General features: G+C 39.2%; 1 protein-coding gene across 1 annotated transcript; it reads right to left on the bottom strand.

The window, feature by feature from the left end:
- Window positions 1–1,047: 1,047 nt before the first annotated feature.
- Window positions 1,048–26,421, bottom strand: pdia3 (protein disulfide isomerase family A, member 3). The gene is made up of 13 exons (XM_073033089.1): window positions 26,188–26,421; window positions 18,640–18,718; window positions 17,730–17,847; window positions 16,613–16,720; window positions 15,941–16,070; window positions 14,157–14,273; window positions 12,176–12,301; window positions 7,063–7,245; window positions 5,758–5,866; window positions 5,099–5,227; window positions 4,924–5,003; window positions 4,781–4,838; window positions 1,048–1,434 (listed from the first exon to the last, which is right to left on the bottom strand). Exons 1-13 carry the CDS (start codon window positions 26,319–26,321, stop codon window positions 1,315–1,317), a joined length of 1,491 nt encoding a protein of 496 aa, XP_072889190.1. The 5' UTR covers window positions 26,322–26,421; the 3' UTR covers window positions 1,048–1,314.

The raw sequence follows: 26,421 nt of genomic DNA, 5'->3' as shown, positions 1-26,421 counted from the left end.
CTATTTAGGAGCCTCTCGATTATTTAAAATACATTAAATACTTTACTCATTACACTTAAACAAGGTCTTCCAGCTTCTCATTTCCATCCAACTGGTACCATTTTCTAAAGTGTTATTATATTCAGCATGTAAGAATGATTTCTAACCACAGAATTAATCCTTGTTCAGCTCTGTCTAGAAATAAAATGACCATTTTTGAGGAGGGGCAGGAATTACTAACTGGCAGATTTTCTTGCCAAATTATTGATCAATGAAAGACATGAATGATTGATGATCAATGAGGTCTAATGTGTTCGATGCAGAGTTTGAAGAATTGAGCAGTGATATTATACCATTTTATTGCTGCACTCCAGGATTCTCACCTCAGGTGGGTGATTCTCAGACTAAATTTAGAGCCAACTGATTTGCCACACTTCTGAACATTGCCTTCAGGATGAATGTCACTCTTTGGAAGGTAAGTTTAAAAAAAAAATAATTTTAATGACAGCCATAAAAATCTCTCCACAAGGACCATCCAACAATTTTAAGATAGTAATCCATCCTATTTCAGAAGGTGTGCTAAAAGAGGGAGTCAATAAAGGTTGAGGGGTTGTAATAAAACCACAGATATTCTCCAGTCATGGCTATGCTCAAGTACACCCACCTCAAATCTTGCTTTGCACAGACCCAGTAGACAGTAATGATAAGATGCTTGGGCTAATATGTAGTATACTTTTAGATCATCCACAAAATTACTCGGAGGGAAGCTACAGTTCATACACTTATTTCCTGCAGCCATCAGTAGATGCAATTATTTAACCATTCAACAAATCAGGCAGGAAGAAATTAGAAAACAGGATGTCACTGATGTGACTTAAATATCTACCTCTACTAGATGACAAGGTGAGTTGATTTCTGGTATTGTAACTATCACTCAGATTTATCATTGAGAAGCTTGAAGGGCTGTACCTACACTTGTTTTGAAATTAAAACCCCATCTGATGATATGAAACTGAAAATGTACAACATGTTATAAAGTTACTCTGCAACATAGTGCATTGGAATCAGTTTGGTTTAAAGGGGTTTATTGTTCAAAATGTACAAAAAACATTCACCAGTACAAAATGAGACCAAAACAAAACCTGAATTTCTGCCCCCTTTTGAATCAGTAACTCATTGATAGTGCATCGTAAAATTGATACAGAAATGGAACTGGTATGGCAGACTGCTGATCCTCTTAGAAAGTGACTATACCACCACCAAATCTCTAAACCCAACCCCGGCTCCAATTAATCCTTGCATAACAATGTTAGCAGCTGTGCTGTTTCCAGTCATTTACAGATCTTCCTTGTCCTTCTTCTTCTTCTTGGATTTCTTTTCTTCCACCACTGCATTCAGAGGATGTGTGGATTCTTTCTTCAAGTAGCTTATGAAGTCATTAACTTCACGGCCTCCCTGGATTTAGAAAAACACTTGTCAGTATTTCACAATTTAGGCAATACGATTTAGGATTTAATTCGCCATGAGAAATGATGACGCATTTTGCATTGCTCAACACTGTTCAGAGTTAGATTAAAAGATCTAGGTTTCAAATAAACTTGTCCTTTCTAACTGCAGAGTTGTCCTAAAACTAAGATCAACCATACAAAGTTGGGAAGTCTTGAAACAAGAATGTAGTATTGATGCTGCTGTGACATTACACCTTGCCACATATAATTATCTCAAATGGCTAATACCAGCAACAGAAGATTATCATTAAAATATCTCCTAATAGAAGGTGCTTAGGAAGATGAAAGGTCTGGAGGTAGATTAATTACCTAGACCAGTTGAACTACACCCCACACAATTCTGAAAGTAGCAGTAGAAGAGATTGGAGGCATTGGTAATGATCTTTGATGAATCACTAGATTCTGGAATGGTTCTGGAGGACTGGAAAATTGCAAATGTCACTCCATTATTTAAGGGAGGGAGGCATTAGAAAAAATTATCCATTAGTTAGCCTGACCTCATTGGTTTATAAAATGATAGGAGTCCATTATTAAGGACAAGGTTTGTGGGTACTTGGAGGCACATGATAAAATAGGCCAAAGTCAGCACAATTTCCTTAAAGGGAACTTTTGCATGACAGATCTGTTGAAAATCTTTGAAGAAATAAAGTAAACAAAGGAGAGTCAGGATGCTGTTTACTTAGACTTCCATAAGATCTTTGACAAGGTCATGCAGTTGCTTAACAAGAGCTGATGGTATTACAGGAAAGCTACAACATTCAGTAGCAGGAGGCTGAGAGTAGGAATAAAAGGGGCCTAGTCTGGTTGGTCTCCGGTGACTAGTGGTTCTGCAGGAGTTGGTTTTAGGACCACTTCTTTTCATGTTACATGTCAAGGATTTGGATGATGGAACTGATGGCTTTGTGGGCAAGTTTATGGATGATGTGAAGATAGGTGAAGGCAGGCAGTGCTGAGGAAGTGGGGTGTCCGCAAAGGGATTTGTGAGAGATTGGGCAAATAAGTGGCAGATGGAATATATTATTGTGAAGTATATGGTCATGTATTTTGGTAGAAGGAATAAAGTAGTAGATTATCTTATAAATGGAGAAGATTCCAAAAAAAATCAAGAAGTGCAAAGGGAGTCCTCATGCAGCGTTCCCTTAAGGATGACTTGCAGGTTGGTGGTAAGGAAGCCAAATGCAATGTTAGCATTCACTTCAAGACAGCTAGAAGGATGTAATGTTAATGCTAACCAATAAGGCACTGGTTAGACCGCATGTGGAGTACTGAGAGTAGTTTTGGGCCCCTTATCCATTGAAAGATGTGTTGACATTGGACAGAGTCCAGGAGAATGAAATGGTTAAAATATGAGGAGCATTTGATGGCTCTGGACCTATACTCACTGCAGTTTAGAAGGATGGGGAGGTTGCATTGAAACCTATTGAATATTGAAAGACATCGGTAGAATGTACATGGAGAGGATGTTTTCTATGGTGGGAGAGTCTAGGACCAGAGGGCACAGCCTCAGAATAGAGGGATGTCCATTTAGAACACAGATGAAGAATTTCTTTAGCCAGAGGGTAATGAATCTGTGGAATTCATTGCCCTAGACAGCTGTGGAGACCAAGTCATTAAGTATATTAAATAGAGATTGACAGGCTCTTGATTAGTCAGGATGTCAAAGGTCACAAGAAGGCAGGAGAGTAGGGTAGAAAAGGATCATAAATCAGCCATAATGGAATGATAGAGAAAACAATAGGCTGAATGGTCTAATTCTGGTCCTATATTATAAAGGATTATCAGCAGGAGCCAGAATGTTGCTGTGGATACTTTTTAAAGAAAAAGATCAAGTTGTTTCCCAAAACAAAATATTCAATAGTGACTGCTAGAAATTGATGCCTTTATTCTTTACATAATTGGATGTTGAAATGCAAACTAGCAAATACTTACTAACATGAATCACTCATATTGGATTGGAGATAAGGTACTAATAGATTGGGCATGATGATGAAATTCCTGATCAGCATTATTTCAAATTGAGAAATGTGGAAGTGCAAAGGAATGCTGCCTAGCTCTGGCTAAGATATAAACCAAAGCAGTCTGTTTATATTACTTCAGGAACAAACCAAGTACTTACAGCAGCTTGTACATCCTTGCTATAAGAAATGTGATTGTGCATAGTGTAAAAGCAGGTGCAAGATTACATTTCAAATCTGAAAATATATTTTAATATATTTTAGGAATATATTAAATATATATTAATATATATATAAAAATATATTTTAGGAAGGACAACTTCTGTCCTTGTTAATAATAAGCAGAGGAAAGGCAATAAGAATAAAGAGGGGAAAGAATACCAATCTGGTACAAGTGAAAACATCCAACTGAGTTAAGCAAGCTGGCATGGTTATGATCATCCAATACTAATATATTTTGCCTTTTAAGTTCTCAATATCTAACCGAAGCCACACAAGTGCCTTGCACAAACCTCTGTCCACACAAGTTTTGCTTTCTGTATCATGCTTCAAGTCACTGTAAAATGATATTGCTATATAATGCATAGGTTGCAACACTAGGCTGCATTGGAAATTTTCCTATGCTCTAGCAATCTGAGAGTAGTTGTCTACTTAGTAGAAAGATGGATTAATCATAACTTAGAGACTTTTACTAATGAAATGCAAGTTAGGGTGAAAATACAAGAGGTAGAGGGGGATCGTTCTTCAAAAGGATACCCCTTTGCACTCCAAGTTATTGGCCAGTTAAGGCAAAAATAGGGGAAATTAAACACTGCAACTATAACGCCATTATATTTATAAGAGTTGACTGGACACTCTTCTAAGGGAAAAGCAAATGGAGAAATTTCATTCCATTATCTGCATAATGTGTCAAATCACTCAAAAAAAACCCCTCAAGTGCGAGCAAAAATTAGAAAAGCAGGATGAGCAAGATCCCATTGCAAAGATGACATTTTGTGTGATTGTGTATGGTATGGTGTGCAACCTTGTAGCTTGCCATTTACTTTCATCAGATGTTGATGAGATCATGTTTGATTTGTCAAAAAGATGTTCTATATGTGGCAGTTTCCCAACTACTCGTTTTGAAATTGAACAGGAGAATTGCAATGGATATAGAAGGTTGGACACAGACAAATAAGTCTTTTGTTAAATGATATAGCTGTCTGCCAACAGAATAATGATAAAAGCTAAGAAAAACAAGCTAAATTTTCATTCCTTTGCGACTACAATCTTCAGCACTAAAACTAACAATGCAGTCACCATTTTATTACAAAAAATTTAAAATATGACAAAACATACCTCATATTTCTTTGGACTCTTCTTTTTACCCATTGGCGCAAAATAAATTGTGGGGAACCTAAATATTAAAACAAACATTCAGAAGCAGCTCCAGATGGAGATTTAATTTAATAATGAAAATTTGCCATTTTTACTGATCGTACCCTTGAACTTGATACGGTGAAGGCACGTCATTGGCTGTAGCATCCATCTTGGCAATGACAATATTGGAATCACTGCTCACCTGATTGAGAGAACGTAACAAGGCATTTAAAAAAAAATACAAGTGCAAAAAAATCCACTTTCACAATCAGAGAAGACAATAGAATAGATTCTAACCTTCTCTGCAAGTTCTTTATACTTGGGCTCAAGGCTCTTGCAATGGCCACACCAAGGAGCATAAAATTCAATCAAGACATCCTTTGTTTCATCATTTACAATATCATCAAAGCTCTCAGCTACTACAACCTGTTAAGAGAAATGTTTAAAAGCAGATAAGCAGCTGCGGGAGTGAACAGTTGGCAAGATTAAGCTGAGCTAATAAATCAAATCCAAAATAAAAAGCTAGTACCAAGAAAGGACAACCTCAAATTACTCAGATCTTAAAAATCCTCTATTCATTCATGCCCATAGAACAGAAAAGCTTGCTATCATCAGCTGATTTGGATTTGTGATTCCAAACTACCATAATGTAGCCTATTGTCATCTACCTACTACCAATTCAAGAGAAATCAGGGATAATCAATAGATGCAGGTTCCTCCAGCCACCTAACTCCAAGATGGTCATATTGGGAGAAGCAAATCCACTAGTTCCTGTCAAATCTCTCAAAACACCCACTGTTTGGGCAGTTTCAGAAGATATGAAAATTTGCATTTATTATGCAATTTTCAGTCCTGAATAGTACTGATAAACATTTAAAACTTAGCATAAATTCACCATACTACCAAGAAAATGAATTTTCACATAAAAAATGAGTTCTAGTTTTCTAGAGACCAACCTTCACAGGTTCATCATTTGTCTCTGGGATTGGTTCAGACTTCAAGTAACGTTTCAGTTTACCAGCGAAGTAGTCCTCAAGGAAACGCTCCAATGCTTTTCCATCACGCCTAGAAACAAAAGGTCTCTGAACATCAACTTACAAAATGTTATTTTTAACTATGATGTATTAACTGAACAATGCTCACAGTGAACCACTGCACAACTACCGTCAAAATCCATTATATTTAGGTCCATGAAACTTGACAAGTAGCTAATCAGCAATCAAAAGACTATGAGCAATTCTACAAAGAACCTTTAATGTATCAGACTTTTTAAAATTGTCTATAGTATATTAACATTCTGCACCCAAGCAGTAACTCTCATTATAGAAGATTGAATTAAATCCTGGGAAACCCAACCATTATTCTCAGACTGGAAGAGGACATACAGAGACATCGAGTATGCATACTAATATTGTGTGTAAGGCTCGTGAGAACATGGACACAAGTTACATCTGGAGGGCAGTGCCCTGCTTTGTGGCTAAGAGTAACACCCAATCAGGGCAACAGCCAGAAATAGGAGAATGCATCTTACTGTAGATGCAACCTTTAACTTTACATTATTTATGATAGTTTACTACCTCCACTGCTAATACCCTAAAGGAGTCTGAAATTATCTGGTCCAACCCCTTCAAATCCCTGACTACACCTCATTAGCACAACCATCCATCTCAATCATCACGTTCCATGAGGTACCCTCCCCACAACCTCACATACCATATTTCCACAGTTCCATGATGGTACCAATGATGCAAATCAACTCCCTTTTCAAGAGTGATTTTGTCAGTTGACAAAATTCAGGGCACCAGCTATGATTTAGCATCCTTGTGTTGAAGAACATGGTCTAGATTCCTACTTCTTCTGTTCCCCTCTAAGCTGCGTGGCTGGAATTTTCTTTTATATTAATGTTTTATTAAATTGCTATGCAGTTTTCAGGTCATGTAAGAATTTCCTGCTCAGAGTAATGCTTGGTCTGCACAGTTGTGAAAAAAATTAAGAGGGAACGTTGCCTACACAGTCTCTTGTTACATTTACACAAACAGCTCAAGCCATTTAATTTGAAGTATGCATCACTTAGTACAAAGACAAGCTTTTTAAAACCTAGTTTAACTCAAAGACAAGCTTTTTAAAACCTAGTTTAACTAAGATTTAGATTAGATTCTAAAATGCCAAAATTTTGCATTTCTCCTATAACTGAGACTCATGACCCTCGGTCACAGAAGACAAAAAGCAGCCAGCTTCCATATCTGATTTATGATACTTACGAGAACTCCTCTTGCATCACATATTTTTCATCTTTTGCTGTTTTAATAGCAACTACAGGAATGTCACCACTGACAGTATCCAAGCCAAATTCTGAGAGCTCATGGCCAAAGGTTTTATGACTGGCAACAGCGAAATGCAGATTTTCACCAGCTTCCAGGAATTTCTGAGCAACCTTCATCACTCTGTACAATTAGAATAAAAAAAGTTTAGAAGTCTAAACAATATATGCATGTTAGAATATTACTGTATAATGAAAGCTAACTTTAGTGAATTATATACTTCAATATCACTTCTCCCAAGGCGGCTTGGGGAAGGGGCAAGAAGAATTCTTTCATTCAGAGGGTGGTTGGAATCCAGAATGTACTATCTGCTTGGGCAGAAGAGTCAGGTACTCTCAAAGCATTTAAAACAATACGCATGAATCACCAAGGCATAGAAGGCCAAGTGGACCATTGGAGAAAAAGTACCTGATGAGCCGCACGGACATGAGCCAATTGGCCTTTCTTTGCTTAAACCCAGCCCATTCCGTCAAATATGGGCAAATTCATTAGAGATAAATATTACATGCACTGCAAATACTTGTGCTTAATTAGTGCAACAAGGGTAAATTACGTAATAGTACTTCTCCCACCCCCAACATATCTATTACTTTAGCTATACTGCACGGATTTGAGCCATGCCATCCCAGCCAACCCCGATTAAATGCTAACCTAATCACAGGACAATTTACAATGACCAATTAACCCACCCAGTACACCTTTGGACTGTGGGAGGAAACCAGATCACCTGGAGTAAAACATGCATTCTACAGAGGGGACACCAGAATTGAAGTCCGAACTCGAACCCCGCCAAGCTGTAATAGCTTTGTGCTAATTGCTCCGCTACCGTGACACACTCTACCATCTTCAAAATTATGATTTTAGTGCTTCAGATTGAAACAAAACATTTTGAGAAGCAAATCCCAGCCTTCCTCCCTCCTTATTCCTCATCTCCAACACTTAATGCAAGACAAAATTACACTGGTAGACAATATGAATTTAAAAATGGGGGTTCTTACCAAGCATCAAATACTGAGAAGAGCTTGGTCCACTTAAGTCAGCATTGATTAGAAACTCCACAATGCCAGAGCCTGAAAATACTGTTTAGCCTAATAGTGTATTTGACTCAATATTCACATCTTTTTATCCTAGTTTGTGGGGCACATGTAAATTGTTTCTGATGTATCCATAATGAAAACTCTTGACAGTTAAATTCAGCATCATAACATATAGAGTCAAGAATGCTTTCGACACTGATTGTCTAAGAATGCTCATTGTTCACTTAGACTTAAGCCAATTCCTCGAAACCAAGTCCATACTGTTACAAAGTATGAACAAATCCGATGGGCAAAAGGGTACAAAATCGCCAATGCCCCCCCCCCCCCCTTTTGGAGAATCGCAAATCGCTACTATTTCGATGCTGTTATCAAGGAAATGAGAAAGACACAGGACAGCTGCCAGGGCAGTTGTTATTGATAACAGCTCATGAAAATTAATGAGAGAGAGACAACTCAGAGATACACAAAGTGGAATGTCTCCTACCAACAAAAGAGAGCAGAACCATTGATTACTGCTATTGTCTTTTGGAGAAGGTTTGTGTACTTGGTACTGTTCTATTCATTGAAACCCCTCAGGGGACAACCAGAGTGGGCTGGTTTGATGGGTTACATCATCTCAACCTGATTGACACCCGAGACCCCGTGAGTGGGGATAAAAGTGAGGTCTGGGGAACACCCCTCAGACGCACCAGGAGAAACGCTAGTGAGCATCAGAACCCCCACAAGACAGGGTGGGAGACCGGAAACCGAACGGAGGGTCAGTAAATTTTAACTCACAGGGTTTTTGTAGCGAGACCGGTGGGGGCTTGTGTGTGTGTCCACCCTTGCCTGGGTGACGAGTCCACCACGGAAGAACGGTCTAGCTAAAGGACGGAGGGGTCATACGTGAATGGCCACAGCAACAATGCATCGACGGATCAAAATCGTAAAGGAAAGTTGGCAAGTCAATAGCTGTTACTGCTCTCTCTCTCTCTCTCTCTCCCCAACAATTGAAACACCGCGACCAACAACTAGCGCAGCCTGCATGAACTGAACTGAACTTTATATTTCCATCTGACGATTCATTATCCCCTAGACAACGATAGAGCTTGTTTCTTATTGAATATTATTATACCTGCACTTTTAGGTTTAGCATTGCTGACGTATATTATCTGTATAATTGGCATTGATATTATTTTCGTATATTTTTACTAATAAATACTGTTGAAAATAGTATCACCACAGACTCCAACGGATACTTCTATCTTTGCTGGTAAGACACCCAGTTACGGGGTTCGTAACAACTTGGGGCCTCGTCTCGAGATTTGATACCAAATTGGAGGCCCAGTGAATCAGGCTTTTAAGTCCAGACTTTGATCTGGTTGTGTGGGTAACCAGACGGGAAACCAGCAAAGATGGACGTAGACGAATTTACACAAAACCCGACTTTGAAGGTGCTAGAGGAGGCCACAAAGATGGACTTGGTAAATATTGCGAAAGGACCAAATCTCGCAGAGGTGAAGTCGTCAATGAAAAAGTGGGAGATGCGGAGGGCCATAACTCAGTATTATATTGAGAAGGATGTGTTTTCGGCTGAGGTATTGGAAAATATCCCTGAAAAGGTACCAGCTATTGGGATGGCTCAGTTAGAGTTGGAAAAATTAAGGTTGGAACAGAAGAAAAGGGAGTATGAGCTCCAGGTACAGGAGAAAGAGAAACAGAGGGAGCATGAACTTAGGTTAAAACAGCTGGAAGCAGCTGGAAAGGAGAAGGAAAGAGCTGAAAAACAGAGGGGGTATGAGGAGAAGGAGAAACAGAGGCAGCATGAGCTGGACATGGAGAAGTTAAAGCAAGAGAGAAGGGTCCAAGGGGCAGACCGAGAGGAGAGGTTTAATGTTAGTAGGGAGTTTAGGTTAGTACCTCCGTTCGAGGAGACAGATGTTGATAGTTATTTCTTGCATTTTGAAAAGGTGGCAGTGAATCAGAAGTGGCCCAGAGATCAGTGGGTGGCGTTGTTACAAAGTGGATTAAAAGGGAAGGCACAACGGGTATATGCGGCGTTGTCTGTGGAGGAGTCTGAGAATTACGAGGAAGTAAAACAGGCTATCCTTCGGACCTATGAGTTAATCCCTGAGGCATATAGACAGAAGTTCAGAGATTTAAAGAAAGTGTGGAATCAGACGTATGCAGAGTTTGCCTATGAGAAGGGTGTGCTCTTGGATCGCTGGTATGCGGCAGAAAGGGTGGAAGAGGATTTTCGGCGTTTCAGAGAGTTAATTCTGTTTGAGGAATTTAAAGGTTGTGTTTCGGATGATATCCAGATGTATTTGAACGAGAAGCCGAATAAGTCTATATCAGAATTTGCCAGGTTCACAGATGAATATGCCCTAACCCACAAGACAAAGTTTTCCTCGACTAAGAGTTACCAAAAAGACCGTAGGAACAGTAGAGAAAGCCCGCCGGCTGAGGTAGAAATTCAGCCGGGAGCTAGTGGTAAAAAGTAAGGAGGAAGAAAGGCAGGCTGGCAGGAGGGTTCCTGGCTTGACCTGTTTTAATTGTGGAAAGGTTGGTCATATTGCATCTAAGTGCTTTGCTCCGAGGAAGGAGACAGGAAAAGGGAACGCAGCAGTCCCTACAGGGTGTATTGTGTTGATCAGCAAATCGACAAGAAGCCCCAGATGGATAAAATACAAGAGGGGCGTGAGAAATTTATTTCAGAAGGGACCGTGTCTGTGAAAGAGGGAGAAACGCCAGTTCCAGTGCGGATCTGGAGAGATACTGGAGCCGAGCAGTCATTGATTCCCAGTACGGTACTAGATTTTGGTCCTGAGACGGGAGAGGTAGTTTTGAGAGGCACAGGAAAAGGGACAGAAGCTGTACCTTTGCATGGGATCATTATAAATTGTGATCTGGTAACTGGACCAGTTAAAATAGGGGTACGGTCAGAATTACCGAGAGATGGCGTGGACTTCCTTCTTGGTAATGATTTAGCAGGGGGTGAGGTGTGTTCAGCCGTGAAGCTGACGAGCAAGGCTGTAAGTGTTGAGGACCCGCCCCTAGATTCCAAGATCTATCCCGCATGCGCGATCACACGCAGCATGTCGAGAAAGGCAGCTGAGAAAGAGACCAGTTTAAATGAGTCCAGTGTTGATTTGGCTGAGACGTTTTTACCGACCCTGTACCAAAAGGGGTTAGGGGATGGTAAAATGGAGGTGAAAGAGAGTAAAGGAGAGGAGGTAGACCTACCCTTAGCCAAGAGGGAATTTATAGAGGCACGGAGTAAAGATGATAAACAAATAAGGCAGTTAGAAGGTCTAGGTTGGACATGGATGATCTGTCTGGCTTGACGGAACTGTTGGAAGAAGTTGAAAAATTTAAACGTGTTCCCGATAATGATATAAGGGCAGTCCTAGATGAAAAGGATGCCATTACCTTGAAGGAGTCTGCTGGGTTAGCAGATGAAATTGTTTTAACCCGCAGGGTTAAGTTTACTCTGGATGGGAGTTGCCCAGAGAGTAACTGAGAGGATCAGGGATCACCCAGTTACGGGGTTTGTAACAATACCAACATCCAAAGTAAACATGCATATTTTATTTATGCACAGTACTATATTGTTGCCCTCATACCTTACAAAGGAGAAAGTATTAAGACTTGAATGATTACTTCAAGCCTTCATTCAGACTTGAATTGATAAATTTATCAATTAATTGGAAGGTCAGCTGTATTTCATTATCACCTAATCTAGATACAATTCCTGGATTCAGTCTAGAGGAGTTCCCAACCTGGGGTCCATGGACTCCTTGCTCAATGGCATTTGGTCCATGACATACATAAAAAAAGGTTGGGAACCCTTGATCTAGATCTACAAACTGATTCAATCTTATTTGTTTCCCCATGAATTTGGTTAAAACTTAATTGGATGGCACAATAAAATTAAACCAGAAGTTGTATATCATAGTCATTAAACATGTTGGAATGCAAATAAGAACAGAAGGCATTTGAACGCTTGAACCATCCATTTCCCATGGAGCAAGTACCTATTTCTCCAGTAGTTGGAACCTTTTGGGTTCTTTTCATAATCTACATCATAGTATGCTACCAGCAGGTCCTTTCCCTTTAATTGGTCTTTGTTGTCCTCAGTCATGAAGGGACAGATACCAAAACTGCAAATGAACATAAATGTATTAATTTTTTATACCTAATCAAAAACTATTACACAATGCTAAACAGAAATCACAACAGATCTTAAATACAAGTTTAAAACTAATTAAAAATACTTTGTAATACAATTACATGCAACATAATTACACACAATCAATTATGCATACAAAAATGATGAAACATTGGAGCAGAGCGTCAACTAAACCTGGCAGTGTTCTAGATCAAATCCACTAGAGATTTACTCCAAGACCATTTCCCTTCCAGTTTATCGACCAGTAACAAACCCCCAAATTTCCATTTTTTCCTTCATTTATCTCCATGATCATTTCAAGAAGCAACATATCAGATTTATTGTTGATTAATAATTATCTAATCAAGGAAACAAGAATTGTTTAAGAGGCTTAGACAGTGATGAGAATGACATGTCTATTTAAAAATGGAGGATAAGCCAGGTAAATGCAGACAAGGTTGAAGTTGGAAAGATGCACATTGCAGCTTTAAAAGAAATGCACATTTAGAGGGTATACACAAAATGAAATAGGGAAATAACAAAAACTTAAGAACATTTACACTAATGATGAGGAATACTGTTATGAAGGATGAACAGCTCTGATGGGCAGAAGGGTGCAGAGTTGCCCATGGTCGTCCCCCCAGGAGAATCACAAACCATTACTGTTGCTATGCTGCTCATGAGAGAGAGAGATGAGGAGGAAACATGCAAGAACATCGCTACTGATAAGAGAGGGGAGAGAGACTTGTTGATTCACCGTATTATGACTTCTGAGAGGGTTATTTATCTTGTACCATTCTGTTCATTAACATTCCTCAGTGGACAGCCAGAGTGGGCTGGTTTGATGGACACAGCCATTCAAAATTGATTGATAGCTGAGACCCCGAGAGTACGGATAAAAGTGAGGTCTGGAGAGGCACCCTTCAGACACACCAGGAGACACACTAGTGGACACTGATTGAGTGTTGGAACCCACGGGAAGGTGTGGGGTATCAGAGACCGGACCAGGAGACCGGTCAGTTAAACTCAGTGTTATAGCAGGGCCGGTGGGGACTTGTGTGCGTGTCCACTCATGCCAGAGTGACGAGTCCACCACAGAAGAACGGTCTAGCTGAAGGACAGAGGGGTCATAACTGAATGACCACAATGTCACGACGGATCAAGAACGCAAAGGAAGGTTTGCCTGACTGTAGCTGTTACATCTTGCTCGCTCTCTCTCTCTCCCCAACGATCACAACTTAACAACCATATCTACCTCAGCATGCATGAACTGAACTTTATATTCTATGACAATTCATTGACCCCTAGACATCGATAGAGCTTGTTTATTATTGCTTATTATTATTCCTACACTTTTAGGTTTATTATTGTTAACGTGTATTATCTATATATTTGCATTATTGGTATTGATTTGCTTATTTTACTAATAAACACTTTTGAATATAGTACCACCAGACTCCAACGGATTCTTCTTTCTCTGCTGGTCAGACACCCAGTTACGGGGTACGTAACAATACCCAGGACTTTTACTTGTGGCATAATAAAGACTCATTTCAAAAACTTAAAACCAAAATATAAAATTTAGCAAAAGGCTAAATAAATCCATTTCTTCAGGCTAGTCGTCTAGTTAGTAGGTGAAATGGAAAGCAGTTTTATGAAATACCAACACAAAGGGGGTAATCAACCACAAGCAATTTACTGAACTTTTTTCTCCTTTCAGTGTCAATTTTGAGGCTCATTAATTTGACCATGAACATAGCAACATTATTTATCCTTTTCTCTGCAATTTAAAAAAACATGCAGCATAGAAACATCACCATAAAATTGAAAATATGATTTGAACTTACATATTGTCTTGAACAAATCTTTTTATTTTTGCATTTGAGAACTTTGCTTCTGTATATTGAACAGTGCTGCTCTCAAACTTGTTTGCTAATCTTGGAGGTCGGAACAAGGTAACGCCTCTATTAAAAAATAATCAAAGCAGATATTTAATATTCATAATTAGCAAGAGAACCAGTACCACATAAATTAAAACACAATTTTCCACTGAATTTACTTTTGATATTGCAAAAGGTTTAATTAGTAGTAAATTTAATGGAAATCCTTCTGAAATAGTTTCCACTCTTCTTATCATGAAACATAGCTGTCGAAATGCAGGATTTTATTGCAACAGTTAAAAATTTTCAAAACTTACTCGACATTCCCATTTTAAAATATTTTGACCTTCAAAGCAGATTTACAATCGTCAACAAATAACCAACTGGGAAACAACTTGGGTTTCAAGTACTAATTGCAAAGTAGAGGAAAAAGCCCTGGTCTACTGTGGAAAAACTTATGACTACTAATTTAAAAATCTAAGAATTTAAAATTGCTAATCCACCTAAGCATTACAAAATGAGTAGAACAACTTACCTTCCCCAACAAGATACAAAGCTGGCAATTTTTAAATAAATTATCTAAGGCTCTGCAGAATTATTTGACAAGGTTCAAAAGTCAAATAATGGCCTCTATGTTGCTTTTCAGTCAAAGATAGCATGTTTATTCATACTGCGCAATGGTTTGTTTCAGATTTCCCATCATAGGCTGTATTGCTGCCCCATTGTGCACTTTTGTAATAAAAACAAATCACAGGGGACTAAGATCTTCATGCCAGAACAACATGACCTGTTTCTCTTCTAAAGAACTTTGCCCACAGATTCTGTTTAATGTCCAACTGAAATTCAGTACATACTATAATTATACATGGAATGCTGATGTAATTTTTAATATTTAAGTGTCTGTATTTTTAACCCAAAACTTTCTAACTCAGACAGCAGTGCTATTAACTAAGCGATGGCTGACATTCTATACATTATAGAGCAAAATCCTGCAACAAGAGCAGGGACCCCCCCTTCCCATACAATAAGACCACAGCTGAACAAATTTCAGGTCTACACTCACTTTATGTCCCTATACAAAAAATATCATGTGATTGTAACACATCCACTGACTTGGTATCCACAGTACCGAGACACAAAATTCCAAAACTTCATAACCCACATAATAATTTATGCTCATCTCAGTTCTAAATAAAAGAGTTCCAGGATTATTTCCTGGTTCAAGATTCACCAGACAAGGACTGTCCATCTATCTGTAACATCTATCATCATCCAAATAAAAGTAACTTTTCAATTACAACTTTGAACTGAATTTCTAAAGCCAAGTTCTAGCAGAGATTGACAAGTTTTCAGTAAGATAAATTTGATCACTGCCAACACAGATCTGAGTTATCAATGAAACTCATGTACACCAAGATAAAATGGTCTTCCACTTAAAGATTAATAAGTTGCTCTGAGAAACAAGTGAAGAAGAGTATTCACAATACAATTTTAAAATTATTTTAAGCATTGTTAATGCTTTAAAATTCAGCAAAACAGCAGAAAATAATCAGACACTAATATATTAGAATGGAACTTTTCATATGGAGATAGAATCCACCTATATGGAGCTTAATGATACAAAAGCAGCAAAAAAAAGGAAAACCCACTAAAATACACATGCAAGGCGCTAAGTATCTAGACAAAGGACTCTTCTGTATTACTGCCTGTTAGTCAGAATTAGATCTTCCCAGATACATGTCAGTACATACTCATCCTTAATGTCATATTTTTTAATTAGTTCTTCTGTGTTGGTGTGAGCAAAACGGTAGCTCTCCCTCAATGCACTTGCAACTTTAAGAAAATCGGCCTGCGATGTACTAGAAGGGTCAGCAAAGAAACCTGCAAAATAAGCATGCACATATTAATACTAAAATCAAACTAATTTAACCGTTGAGAAATCAGCATCAGAAACAAATCTCACAATTTTCATTTATGACTTTCTCTTTACTGTACACTGCATTCCTCTACAAACGTACCAATTTTCAAGTTCAGAGTCAGAAAAAATATTCCTGTTTCCAACAAGCTGTAGATGAAAACAGAAGGCCTGAACATTTGGATGCCAGCTATAATGCAGAAAACATGCACACCTTAAGATTAACTACACAGATGAAGTTCTTCTAGCTCAATTAAATAACTGTGAACATATTTTCCATAAAATTATTCTAGTCAGGAATTCCAAAGGGACAAACGTCAATTTGAATGACAATTCCTTTGTCCCTTTGCATCTAAATATTAAACCATCTGGACATGCCCACTTTATTCCAGTGAACTCACTAACTCCACAGCACTATCAAACACCACCATAGTAAAGAATATGCTGCTTTCTACAGCACCTTAAACTTAACCCTTTTTTAAACTGAATTTTACAGGCAGCTACATACCAATAACTGAAGCATCGGCGTCATTAATAAAACTCTCCAATTCTTCCAGTGTTTTAATTTCAATAGAGCTGGGTCCTGCCTGTTTCTTCAAATGGCTGACAATACCATCTGTACAAATGTATCAGAAAGATAAGTTACTACAGAGAAGTCAGCCTTGCAACTAAGCAGGTGCAATAAGCCTGAAGAATCACCAGACAAAATACAAACTCAGAACAGTTGATCTTTCACCAAAGAGACAGTATTTTATACAAGGCCACAACAAGTCAAAGGAATGCAAAGATCTCGAAAAGTCTTGTTACAATTAGAGGAAAAGGCTACAAGTTTTAACTGGTGACATTAGGAGATCAGGATCTGAAGAAAGACGGACAGCAAGGATAGCAGTGATGAGTCAGGACAGGATAGGTGTTTGGTTCAGGCACAGATCCAAATGCCAGCTAGATGGTAACAAAAAAATGCCTCGGTATGGCAAACAAATTTCAAGTCACACTCCAATAATAATCAACCCAATTCTGAGAATTCTGATTCTGAACAATTATGGAGATAGGAAAGTGTAATCTTTTCATGGAGGTTTGAGATCATGCCTCAGTATGGATTGGAATTGAAAGTAATGGTTTGTTTTTAAATACAAAGATTGGACTGCAGCTGTTCCAAAATTTGTAGGAAAAGCAGGTGAAGGAAAATTTCAATTGGATGCATCCAAGTATACATGGAAATAAAGGCACCTTCCCCGATGGGGGGAAGAATACAGCATATATGAAAAGACACAAGAATAACTTCCTGAGGAACAGGGATAACCGTATTCAAACAGAATGAGAAGCATCTATTGTAAATGGTTGAACCTCAGTAACAAAGCAAAAATTATTCCATTCACCTAGTTATCAAATGTAAAGCAAGATAAACTACTTCAGAATTGAGGGAGTAAATAGTAATGGAATTAAGGGAACAGAAAGAGGGATTCACAGGCAAAACAACATAGATGGGAGAAGGATGCAAGAACAGGTAGCTGCCTTAGAAATTGAAAGAAATGCCAATAACAACTTGATATGCAAATCAAGGTTTAAACCAGAGTATATAGTTCCCTATCAAGCACCAGTTCCCAGGCATTATAGAGTCATACCTGCTGTTCTAGGACCATCATAAGACCCAGATTCTTCACCATCACGGAATATCTTCAAAGTTGGATAACCACTAACTCCATACTTGGTACATGTGTTTGAATTTGCAGTGCAGTCAACCTTGGCAGAATCAAAATATAGCACATCAGAATCCATTTATCTGAAATGCTTGAAAATACAAATTCAATATTGCACATAAGTAAAATTCCAAAGATATTTTCCTACATGGAAAGGATATCTATAGTTTAAGACACAAGATTAAAAGTATGAACATTATATTTAAAATATAATAACTACTCTTCACATTAAGACACTTCCTTAATCAAGTGTCTTTTGATAGTCTCATCCTTAAATTTCTAAACTCACCACCCTACCAGAATAAAAGTTAGTTCTTCAAAATAACATTATTCACAAGGAACAATATTCTGTCAGATCTTTAAAAAAAAGCTTGTGTTTTCCCCATCTCGTATCCAAAATGTGACTTCCATTTTCACCAAACCATAATGGTCCTGCAGATTTAGAGCAATAAATTAACATAGCAGTTCTAGTGATGTTCTTGGTCGAGTATGCCAGAATTTAACTCTGATGTGCATTTTATTAACTTTAGGAGAAAACCAATAGAATTTAAGCATACAGCATATTGATATATTCTAATTTAGTTTTTAAAATGTCTGGTCCTAAACTATATAAACTGTAAAATCAAGCTAATATTACAAAGTACATGCATATTTCAGCCATCATTATTAGTAAATATTGTTTCATAATTAAGTGTTTCATTTGAATAACTTTACCATAACTTGGTATAAATCTTTAAGCAGCATGGCACAGTTGTTAAAAACTAACAACATTTCAACACATAATACATCACAATTAGCAATTATTCCGTTCATGCAGAGAGCCTCAGTAACTCACTTTAACTAGAGGAACTTTTCCTTTCAACCTAGTGGCGGCAGTTTCATATTCTGGGGCCAATCGTTTGCAGTGGCCACACCTGCAGAGAGTGAAGGACTTATTAGAACTAGCAGATACCTGACACAATTACTCATTTGCACTATTAGGTTGAATCCAGACTTTCATATATTGTAAGGAAATAGACACAAAAATAACCTGACAAATTTGGGTTTTGTGATGAAAGATTATTGTCCTGAAACGTTGCTGAAGATGTGATGAGCATTTCAAATTTCCTTATGACATCCAATCAAATGACAGCCACATTACCACACTAATTACAGTCCCCAACTGATCTACCATGCTAACAAATCTTTGGAATATGCAAGTTAAATACAGCAATAAGGAGAGACAATCACATAGTTACAGAGAGAATTCAGAAATTCTATACAGGCTGACGAGAAGTCAGGACCAAAACAGAGTTACTGAAGAAACCAAACAACTTTACAAAACACTGGTTAAACTGTTAGGTGGAGTGTATGTGAAAACATAGTTGCCATACCAAAGGAGGGGTGTAGTTGCATTGGACAGAAAACAGAAGATTCAACAGGATGTTGCCAGGACTCGAGAGAAAAGATGAACTTGATTGCCCTAGGGAGGAGGTAGCCAAGGAGTGAACTGATAGTGGTACATAAAAGGCATAGGTATAATAGTCAGAATACTTTTCCAAGATAGTGAAATCTTTATTTTTTTTTAAAGTCACTGTCTAAAAGACATTTAGGCAGGCACTTACATAAAGTTCAAAGTAAATTTATTATTGAAGTACATATATGTCACCATATATGACCATAATATTTATTTTCTTTTGCTCAAACACAATAAATCCAACAACCATAATAGAATCAATGGAAGATTGCATCAACAGGGCAGACAACTAATGAGTAAAAGACCAAATAAAATATCAAGAACATGAGATAAAGAGTCCTTGAGAGTGAATTGATAGGTTGCAAAAACAGTTCAGTGATGGGATAAGTGAATTTATCCCCTGTGGTTCAGGAGCCCGATGGTTGAGGGGTAATAAATAAGTATGACTTTGGTAAATGAGATTAAAGGGGAAAAGTCAGCCTGGACGTAATAGGCCAAGGGCATCATTTCTGCACTGCCTCTTGAAGATATGAGGCAGCAGTTCAGATAACTGCACAACTGTTCTAACCTCTGGAAGATCACTAAAACCATCAAGTTTATGCCAGCACTCAGAGCAATCCCATTATCTACATCCCTGCTGTTGAATCTCTCAGATGCTCCTCAACCCTACCTCCTACCCCATTCTCTGACCACCAGTACTGGTGTGATTTTCTATTTGAGAAATTAAAATGCTTTGCGCCTCTTAAAACCAGGAAGATAATAAATCAAACTGAAGGGAATTTCACAGTTTGTAAAAAATTGCTACCCCAAGATAACTGAAGTTTAGACAGTCACAAATGAATCAAAATGGGACCTTGAAGAAGCTGTTTATAGAGATAATTATAATATGTAATTCTATTTTGCAACCTATTTGGAAAATTGAAAAGATTAAAAGGAATTAAAGCTCAAAAGAAAATTAAAATAAATGGGGAGAGTATTAAACAAGAGAAGAAAATGAGCAGCTAAAGTTGATCTGCTTGTCTTACGCTCACATTCCATGTATACATGTTCAGATACTCTGTTGTTATGCAGAACCTGAACACTAAATTATACAATTACTTTCTGGCAAGCTCTCACTGGGGGCACTGCATAAAATAAGGGCCAACTTCATCTCAGGCCAACACAATACATTGATCTGGAGCACTTACTTAGTCATTGCTGATACCTAAATAAGTGTTACAAGTAGCAAGGAGGCTGAAAAAGGACATTTTAAAATTATGATTTATTTCTATAGAGTGACCCTTTCCAACTACATAATGCAACCAGAGAAAAGAAACAATTTCTTATTGCCTTCACATATTTGAATTATCTAAGCAGACATAAGTGGAGATGTGGAGAAAGCGAACCAGCTGAACAACTTCTTCAATAGGTTCGACAGCACAATCTCATCCTCACCGCAGAACTCCACACCAGGCTTGTCTTTCTACTCGTCCTCCCTCTTACTTCCCTCACAGGAAAATAGCCACTCACAGGAGACCTTGCCCACGCCCAGGATTACGGCTGCACAGGTGGAAGGTCAACTGAGGAAGATCTGTATCAGCAAGGCGGCTGGACCGGATGGAGTTTCCCCACAACTACTGAGGGCCTGTGCGACTGAGCTGGGAGAACCACTACAGCGCATCTTCAACATGAGCCTGGAGCAGAGAAGAGTACCCAGACAGTGGAAAACATCCTGTATTGTCCCGGTACCGAAGAAACCACAACCAAAGGAGTTGAATGACTTCAGACCTGTTGCCTTGACGTCGCACGTGATGAAGACCATGGAGCGGCTGATAATACAGAATCTGAGGCCACAAACCAGGCACGCCCGGGATCCTCTTCAGTTTGCGTATAAGGAGAAGGTGGGAGTGGAGAATGCTATCACGTATTTGCTGCACAAATCCCTCTCTCACCTAGACGGCGTCAGTGGTGCTGTGAGGATTACATTCCTGGACTTCTCTAGTGCCTTTAACACCATCCAGCCCAAGATCTTAAGGCACAAACTAACGGAGATGGGAGTAGACTCTCACATGGTGGATTGGATAGTGGACTACTTGACAGATAGACCTCAGTATGTGCGGTTGGGAGACTGTAGGTCTGACACGGTGGTCAGCAGCACAGGAGCGCCGCAGGGGACCGTGCTCTCTCCGGTCCTGTTCACCCTGTACACATCAGACTTCCAATACAACTCGGAGTCCTGCCATGTGCAGAAGTTCGCTGATGACACGGCCATAGTGGGGTGTGTCAGGAATGGACAGGAGGAAGAGTATAGGAAACTGATACAGGACTTTGTGATATGGTGCAACTCAAACTACCTGCGTCTCAATATCACCAAGACCAAGGAGATGGTGGTGGACTTTAGGAGATCTAGGCCTCATATGGAGCCAGTGATCATTAATGGAGAATGTGTGGAGCAGGTTAAGACCTACAAGTATCTGGGAGTACAGTTAGACGAGAAGCTAGACTGGACTGCCAACACAGATGCCTTGTGCAGGAAGGCACAGAGTCGACTGTACTTCCTTAGAAGGTTGGCGTCATTCAATGTCTGTAGTGAGATGCTGAAGATGTTCTATAGGTCAGTTGTGGAGAGCGCCCTCTTCTTTGTGGTGGCGTGTTGGGGAGGCAGCATTAAGAAGAGGGACGCCTCACGTCTTAATAAGCTGGTAAGGAAGGCGGGCTCTGTCGTGGGCAAAGTACTGGAGAGTATAACATCAGTAGCAGAGCGAAGGGCGCTGAGTAGGCTACGGTCAATTATGGAAAACCCTGAACATCCTCTACATAGCACCATCCAGAGACAGAGAAGCAGTTTCAGCGACAGGTTGCTATCGATGCAATGCTCCTCAGACAGGATGAAGAGATCAATACTCCCCAATGCCATTCGGCTTTACAATTCAACCGCCAGGAGTAAGATATGTTAAAGTGCCGGGGTTAGGACTCAATGTATTAAGTAAACTACTTAAGAACTTTTTAAAAGCTATTATTAATGCTTTTTGAGAGAGTGATTTAGATGCATATCATATTTTTACTGAGTTAAGTATTGTATGTAATTAGTTTTGCTATAACAAGTGTATGGGACATTGGAAAAAATGTTGAATTTCCCCATGGGGATGAATAAAGTATCTATCTATCTATCTGATTCCCTGCTGCAGTGCAAACTTCTCCAACAGGTGGATGGATATGATGTATATCAAGCAGCTGCTAAGTCCTGTACAATGTTGTGTTTCTTGCATTGTTGAAGTTGCACTTATCCAGGCAAGTGGAGAGTATTCCATCATACTTCTGACTCGAGTTTTGCCGATGGTGGACAGTCTTTTCAATGTTAAGAATTGAGTTCCTTATCTAGTTCATTTTCGGGTCAATAGTAACACCCCCCCCCCCCTCAAAAATATTGATGGTCCTGATCAGAACATCATTGAATGCAAGGAAATGACAGCTGTATTTTCTCTTGTTGGGTATCATCACAGCCTGGCACTCAGGTGGCAAGTACTATTGTGGCACACGTCAGCCCACATCTTGCAGCATTTGGTTGTGGACTGGTTTCAAGACCTTATTATCTGCACAAAGTAAGCCATCTATCCAAATCTCCAACTCTCTTATGGGCCATTATCCTATTTTATTTTCCCCTTGACATCAATGAACAATCAGCTTTAATGCTGTGAAGTGTTTGGAAGTACTACAGTCTTCCAAAATTTATGAATGCTTTGGTCCAATTGAAATTTGTGAGTCACACACACATTAGCCACATCTTCTTATGACTCATTATTTAATGAAACAGTGCATAGATTAACATAAAGGTGCAGAGGTCAGAATACATTTTTACTCCTTCGCCCTACACAATCCTTGGACCACTGGAACATGCTTCATACTAGATAAAGGGCTATACAAGAGACACAGAACAAAAAAATTTCTGTGACACCACAATGGAGAGATCATATATCCAAACTCCCAAACAGGCAAAATATTTTAAATTATCCCATTTCTGGCATAACCAATAAACCAAAATCAAACAGATCAACCAGAGTATAAAATCATAGTCCTTGATTTATCACTCGTCATCATTCCATTATTTACAGAAATGAGTTATCACCTCAACGACTTGTCCATGTCACATTCATAAACCATCCAATTTCCAATTTAAGACTAATTCACATTCTGAGCAAAAGTAACATTGCATCAATTCAAAACTGTGTAAATTTCAATTACTTGACTCCTGAATTAATTCAATAAAACAGAGGTGAATTCAATAAAATTTTCACAAAATTGTTTCATGAACACAAATGTTAGTCCAACCTTCAGCAATATGTTCTTTGACCAGAATGCCATCTTGCAGAGAACCTTTTTACTGTTACATGAAAGTCATGTAGAACAGTTATATAAACAATTATGGTGCAGAAAATAACAACTGAATTGGACTTATTTTAATTGTAAAAACCAAGATAAAGAAATGATATAATGACTTTCTTAGGATGGATCTGCTGCAGTTTGCCTACCACCACAATAGGTAAATCCCACTGGCTCTTGGACCGCCTATAAATTTGCCAATGACACAACAGTTGTTGGCAGAATCTCAAATGGTGATGAGGAGACACAAAGAGTGAGATCAGCTGGATGAGTGGTGTCACAAAGGAATTGATTGTTGTCTTCATGAAGCAGATGGCAAGAGAAAACACACTTAAGGGATCCATAGTAGAGGGTGAACAGTTTCAAGTTCCTGGGTGTCAACATCTCTGAAGAGCTATCCTGGGTCCAACATAAATGATGCAATTACCAAGAAGAGTCTTTAATTAAGAGTGTGGTGACAACCAAATCTTCTTAAGACTAGCAAATTTCTGCAGATGTACTATGAAGTGCATTCTAACATTTCATGACCAACTAGTATGGAGGGAGCTACTGCACAGGATAAGAAAAAGCTGCAGAGGGTTGAAAACTCAAGCCAGCTCCACGTACACTAGCCTTCTCCAGCGTAGAGACTGCATTCAAAAGATGTTGCTTCTTACACGAGGCATGCATCACAAAGGACATGCCCTCTTCTCATTGCTACCACCAGAGGAGGTGGCTTGCTGTATTTGTTTTATACATGTTTCTACTGTATATATTTGTTTTGCAGCAGTAGAGTGCAATACTGCAAAAACTATAAATAATATATACAACTATTCAAATTGTATGATGTGTCAGTAATATTAAACCTGATTCTGGTTAGTGTCAAATAATTTGCAAACACAATTTAATCAAATCAGAATATTGTATACTGTACCTAGAAACTAAGATGGTACTGGTTGGGAGTTTCATTTCAAAACATATCTGTCACCAAGTAAACAGTGACGTAAATGACTCTCAGTGAGGCTGTGGAAGCAGAAAGATTTGATTTTTACAATATTATAAATATTTTTAGTAAGTCCTATTTTGATGAATACTGAAAATTATCATGCACGGGACCATTTCTCTGTTTTCCATTAGAGTTTACTATTTCATGACCAGGTCTGCTGCAGATGAATAGGGGCTGATTGAGACTAACCTATATCAAAATCTAGGTGGTAGTATGTGCTAAGAGAATGATGCAATTTTTTAAAAAATGTGGAAATAGGCTAAGTAAGCACAATGCAGCTAAAGTATAACTGCAAAAAAAAAATGGCATGCAACTTAAAAAAAAAAATCCAACAGTAGATTACAAGGCTGTGTTCAGAAGAATCTGATGTCTTCATCCAAAAATCACCAAAATATGAATATAGGGAAAACAAATGGTATACTGCCTTTCCTGGAAAAGGTAACTGAATATGAGAAATGTTCCAATAAAGAGTTTCTGTAAAAATGTGTACAAATTGCTATACCCCACCAAAAGAAATTGTTACCAGATTCTGCCTCTGGGTCATTAAAGAGTAATAGAACACAAATTGAATCAAGTTGAACTTGTTTATTCTGTCCCTACAAAGAAATCATAAACAGAAAAGAACCACAAGTTTTCACTGTTGTAATCCATAAGGCAAATGGTGCCCCTCAGAGTGGTTTTTCAAGAGCAAAGACTACAGTCTACTGAATTGAAGTCAATCTGCTGTTTTTGTTCAGGTCATGCCATTTACAAGTAGATCACTTGTACACGTTCTGCATTGCTGAATTCACCATTTGTCCTGGTTGCCTACCCATGAACCAGAGTAATACCACATTTGTATCTGTTATCAGCTCATGATATAATCTATATTATTACACAAGAAAGGGGATAAATGATTAGCGATCTCCATTTGATAAATTTCTTCGGGGTCTCATGGTTTACTACCGTACTGCCAGAAATGTAGCTAGGTCAGTGTCCCGGAGGTTGCATAAATGCCCGGAACAGAACCACGCCACCATTTAGCCTCAGCATCTGCAACCGCGACTGGCGGAGGCACAACGAGCCAATGAGAGCTGGCCACCGATTCCCTGAGAACCAATCAGCACCCGCCACGAGAGGTGCGTTCATCATTTCCGCTGTCAATGCGGCGGCAACACGACAGAGCGCCGCAGCCGGGCACGCTGGGTATTGTGGTTTCATCCGGTACGGACAACCTAAAACCCACAAGCAGGAGAACTACAAGTCCCGAAAACCTCTACTCGCACACCGCAGAAAACCAACACACCCACCCGTTGCATAGATGGGATCTATTAACCGGGCTCTAACCTAACGCACCTTTTTCCCCACGCGGTAACTAGATCCCTGGGGTAAATTGAGCGGCACTTCAACACAAAACGCGTCACAGCGAATTCAGCGGCAACACAACAGAGACCCCCAATCTGAGGGGGGCGGGGGGAAGAGGAAATGGGGGCAACCTCCAGGAGTCGGACACCTTTCAGTGACGGACTCAAGTCGGGTAAAGGCTTCACCGGAGGGAAAGCAGCACAGGAGTGTCCGGGGGCTACCGCACCCTGGAGACTCACCAGGGAGCGAAGAATTCGACCAGGGCCAAGTCGTAGTCGTCGATCTGATCCTCGAAGTTGTCGTCCGTCAGCTCGATCACGTCGCTGGCCAGCGACGCGCCGACAGTGCAAGCAAGGAGCAGAAAGCGGATCATGGCTGCGGCTTCGTATGAGCTCACTCCTCGGTACCGCTTCTCGACACGGCCGCCAGCCCTCTACTTCCCCGAGCGATGGCAAAGTGAAAGAGCAATAGAG

This window comes from Hemitrygon akajei, chromosome 30 (assembly GCF_048418815.1).
Source record: "Hemitrygon akajei chromosome 30, sHemAka1.3, whole genome shotgun sequence".
NCBI classification, from domain to species: Eukaryota; Metazoa; Chordata; class Chondrichthyes; order Myliobatiformes; family Dasyatidae; genus Hemitrygon; species Hemitrygon akajei.
The sequence above is the reverse complement of the archived record's forward strand: the minus strand, read 5'-3'. Positions and strand labels throughout refer to the sequence as shown.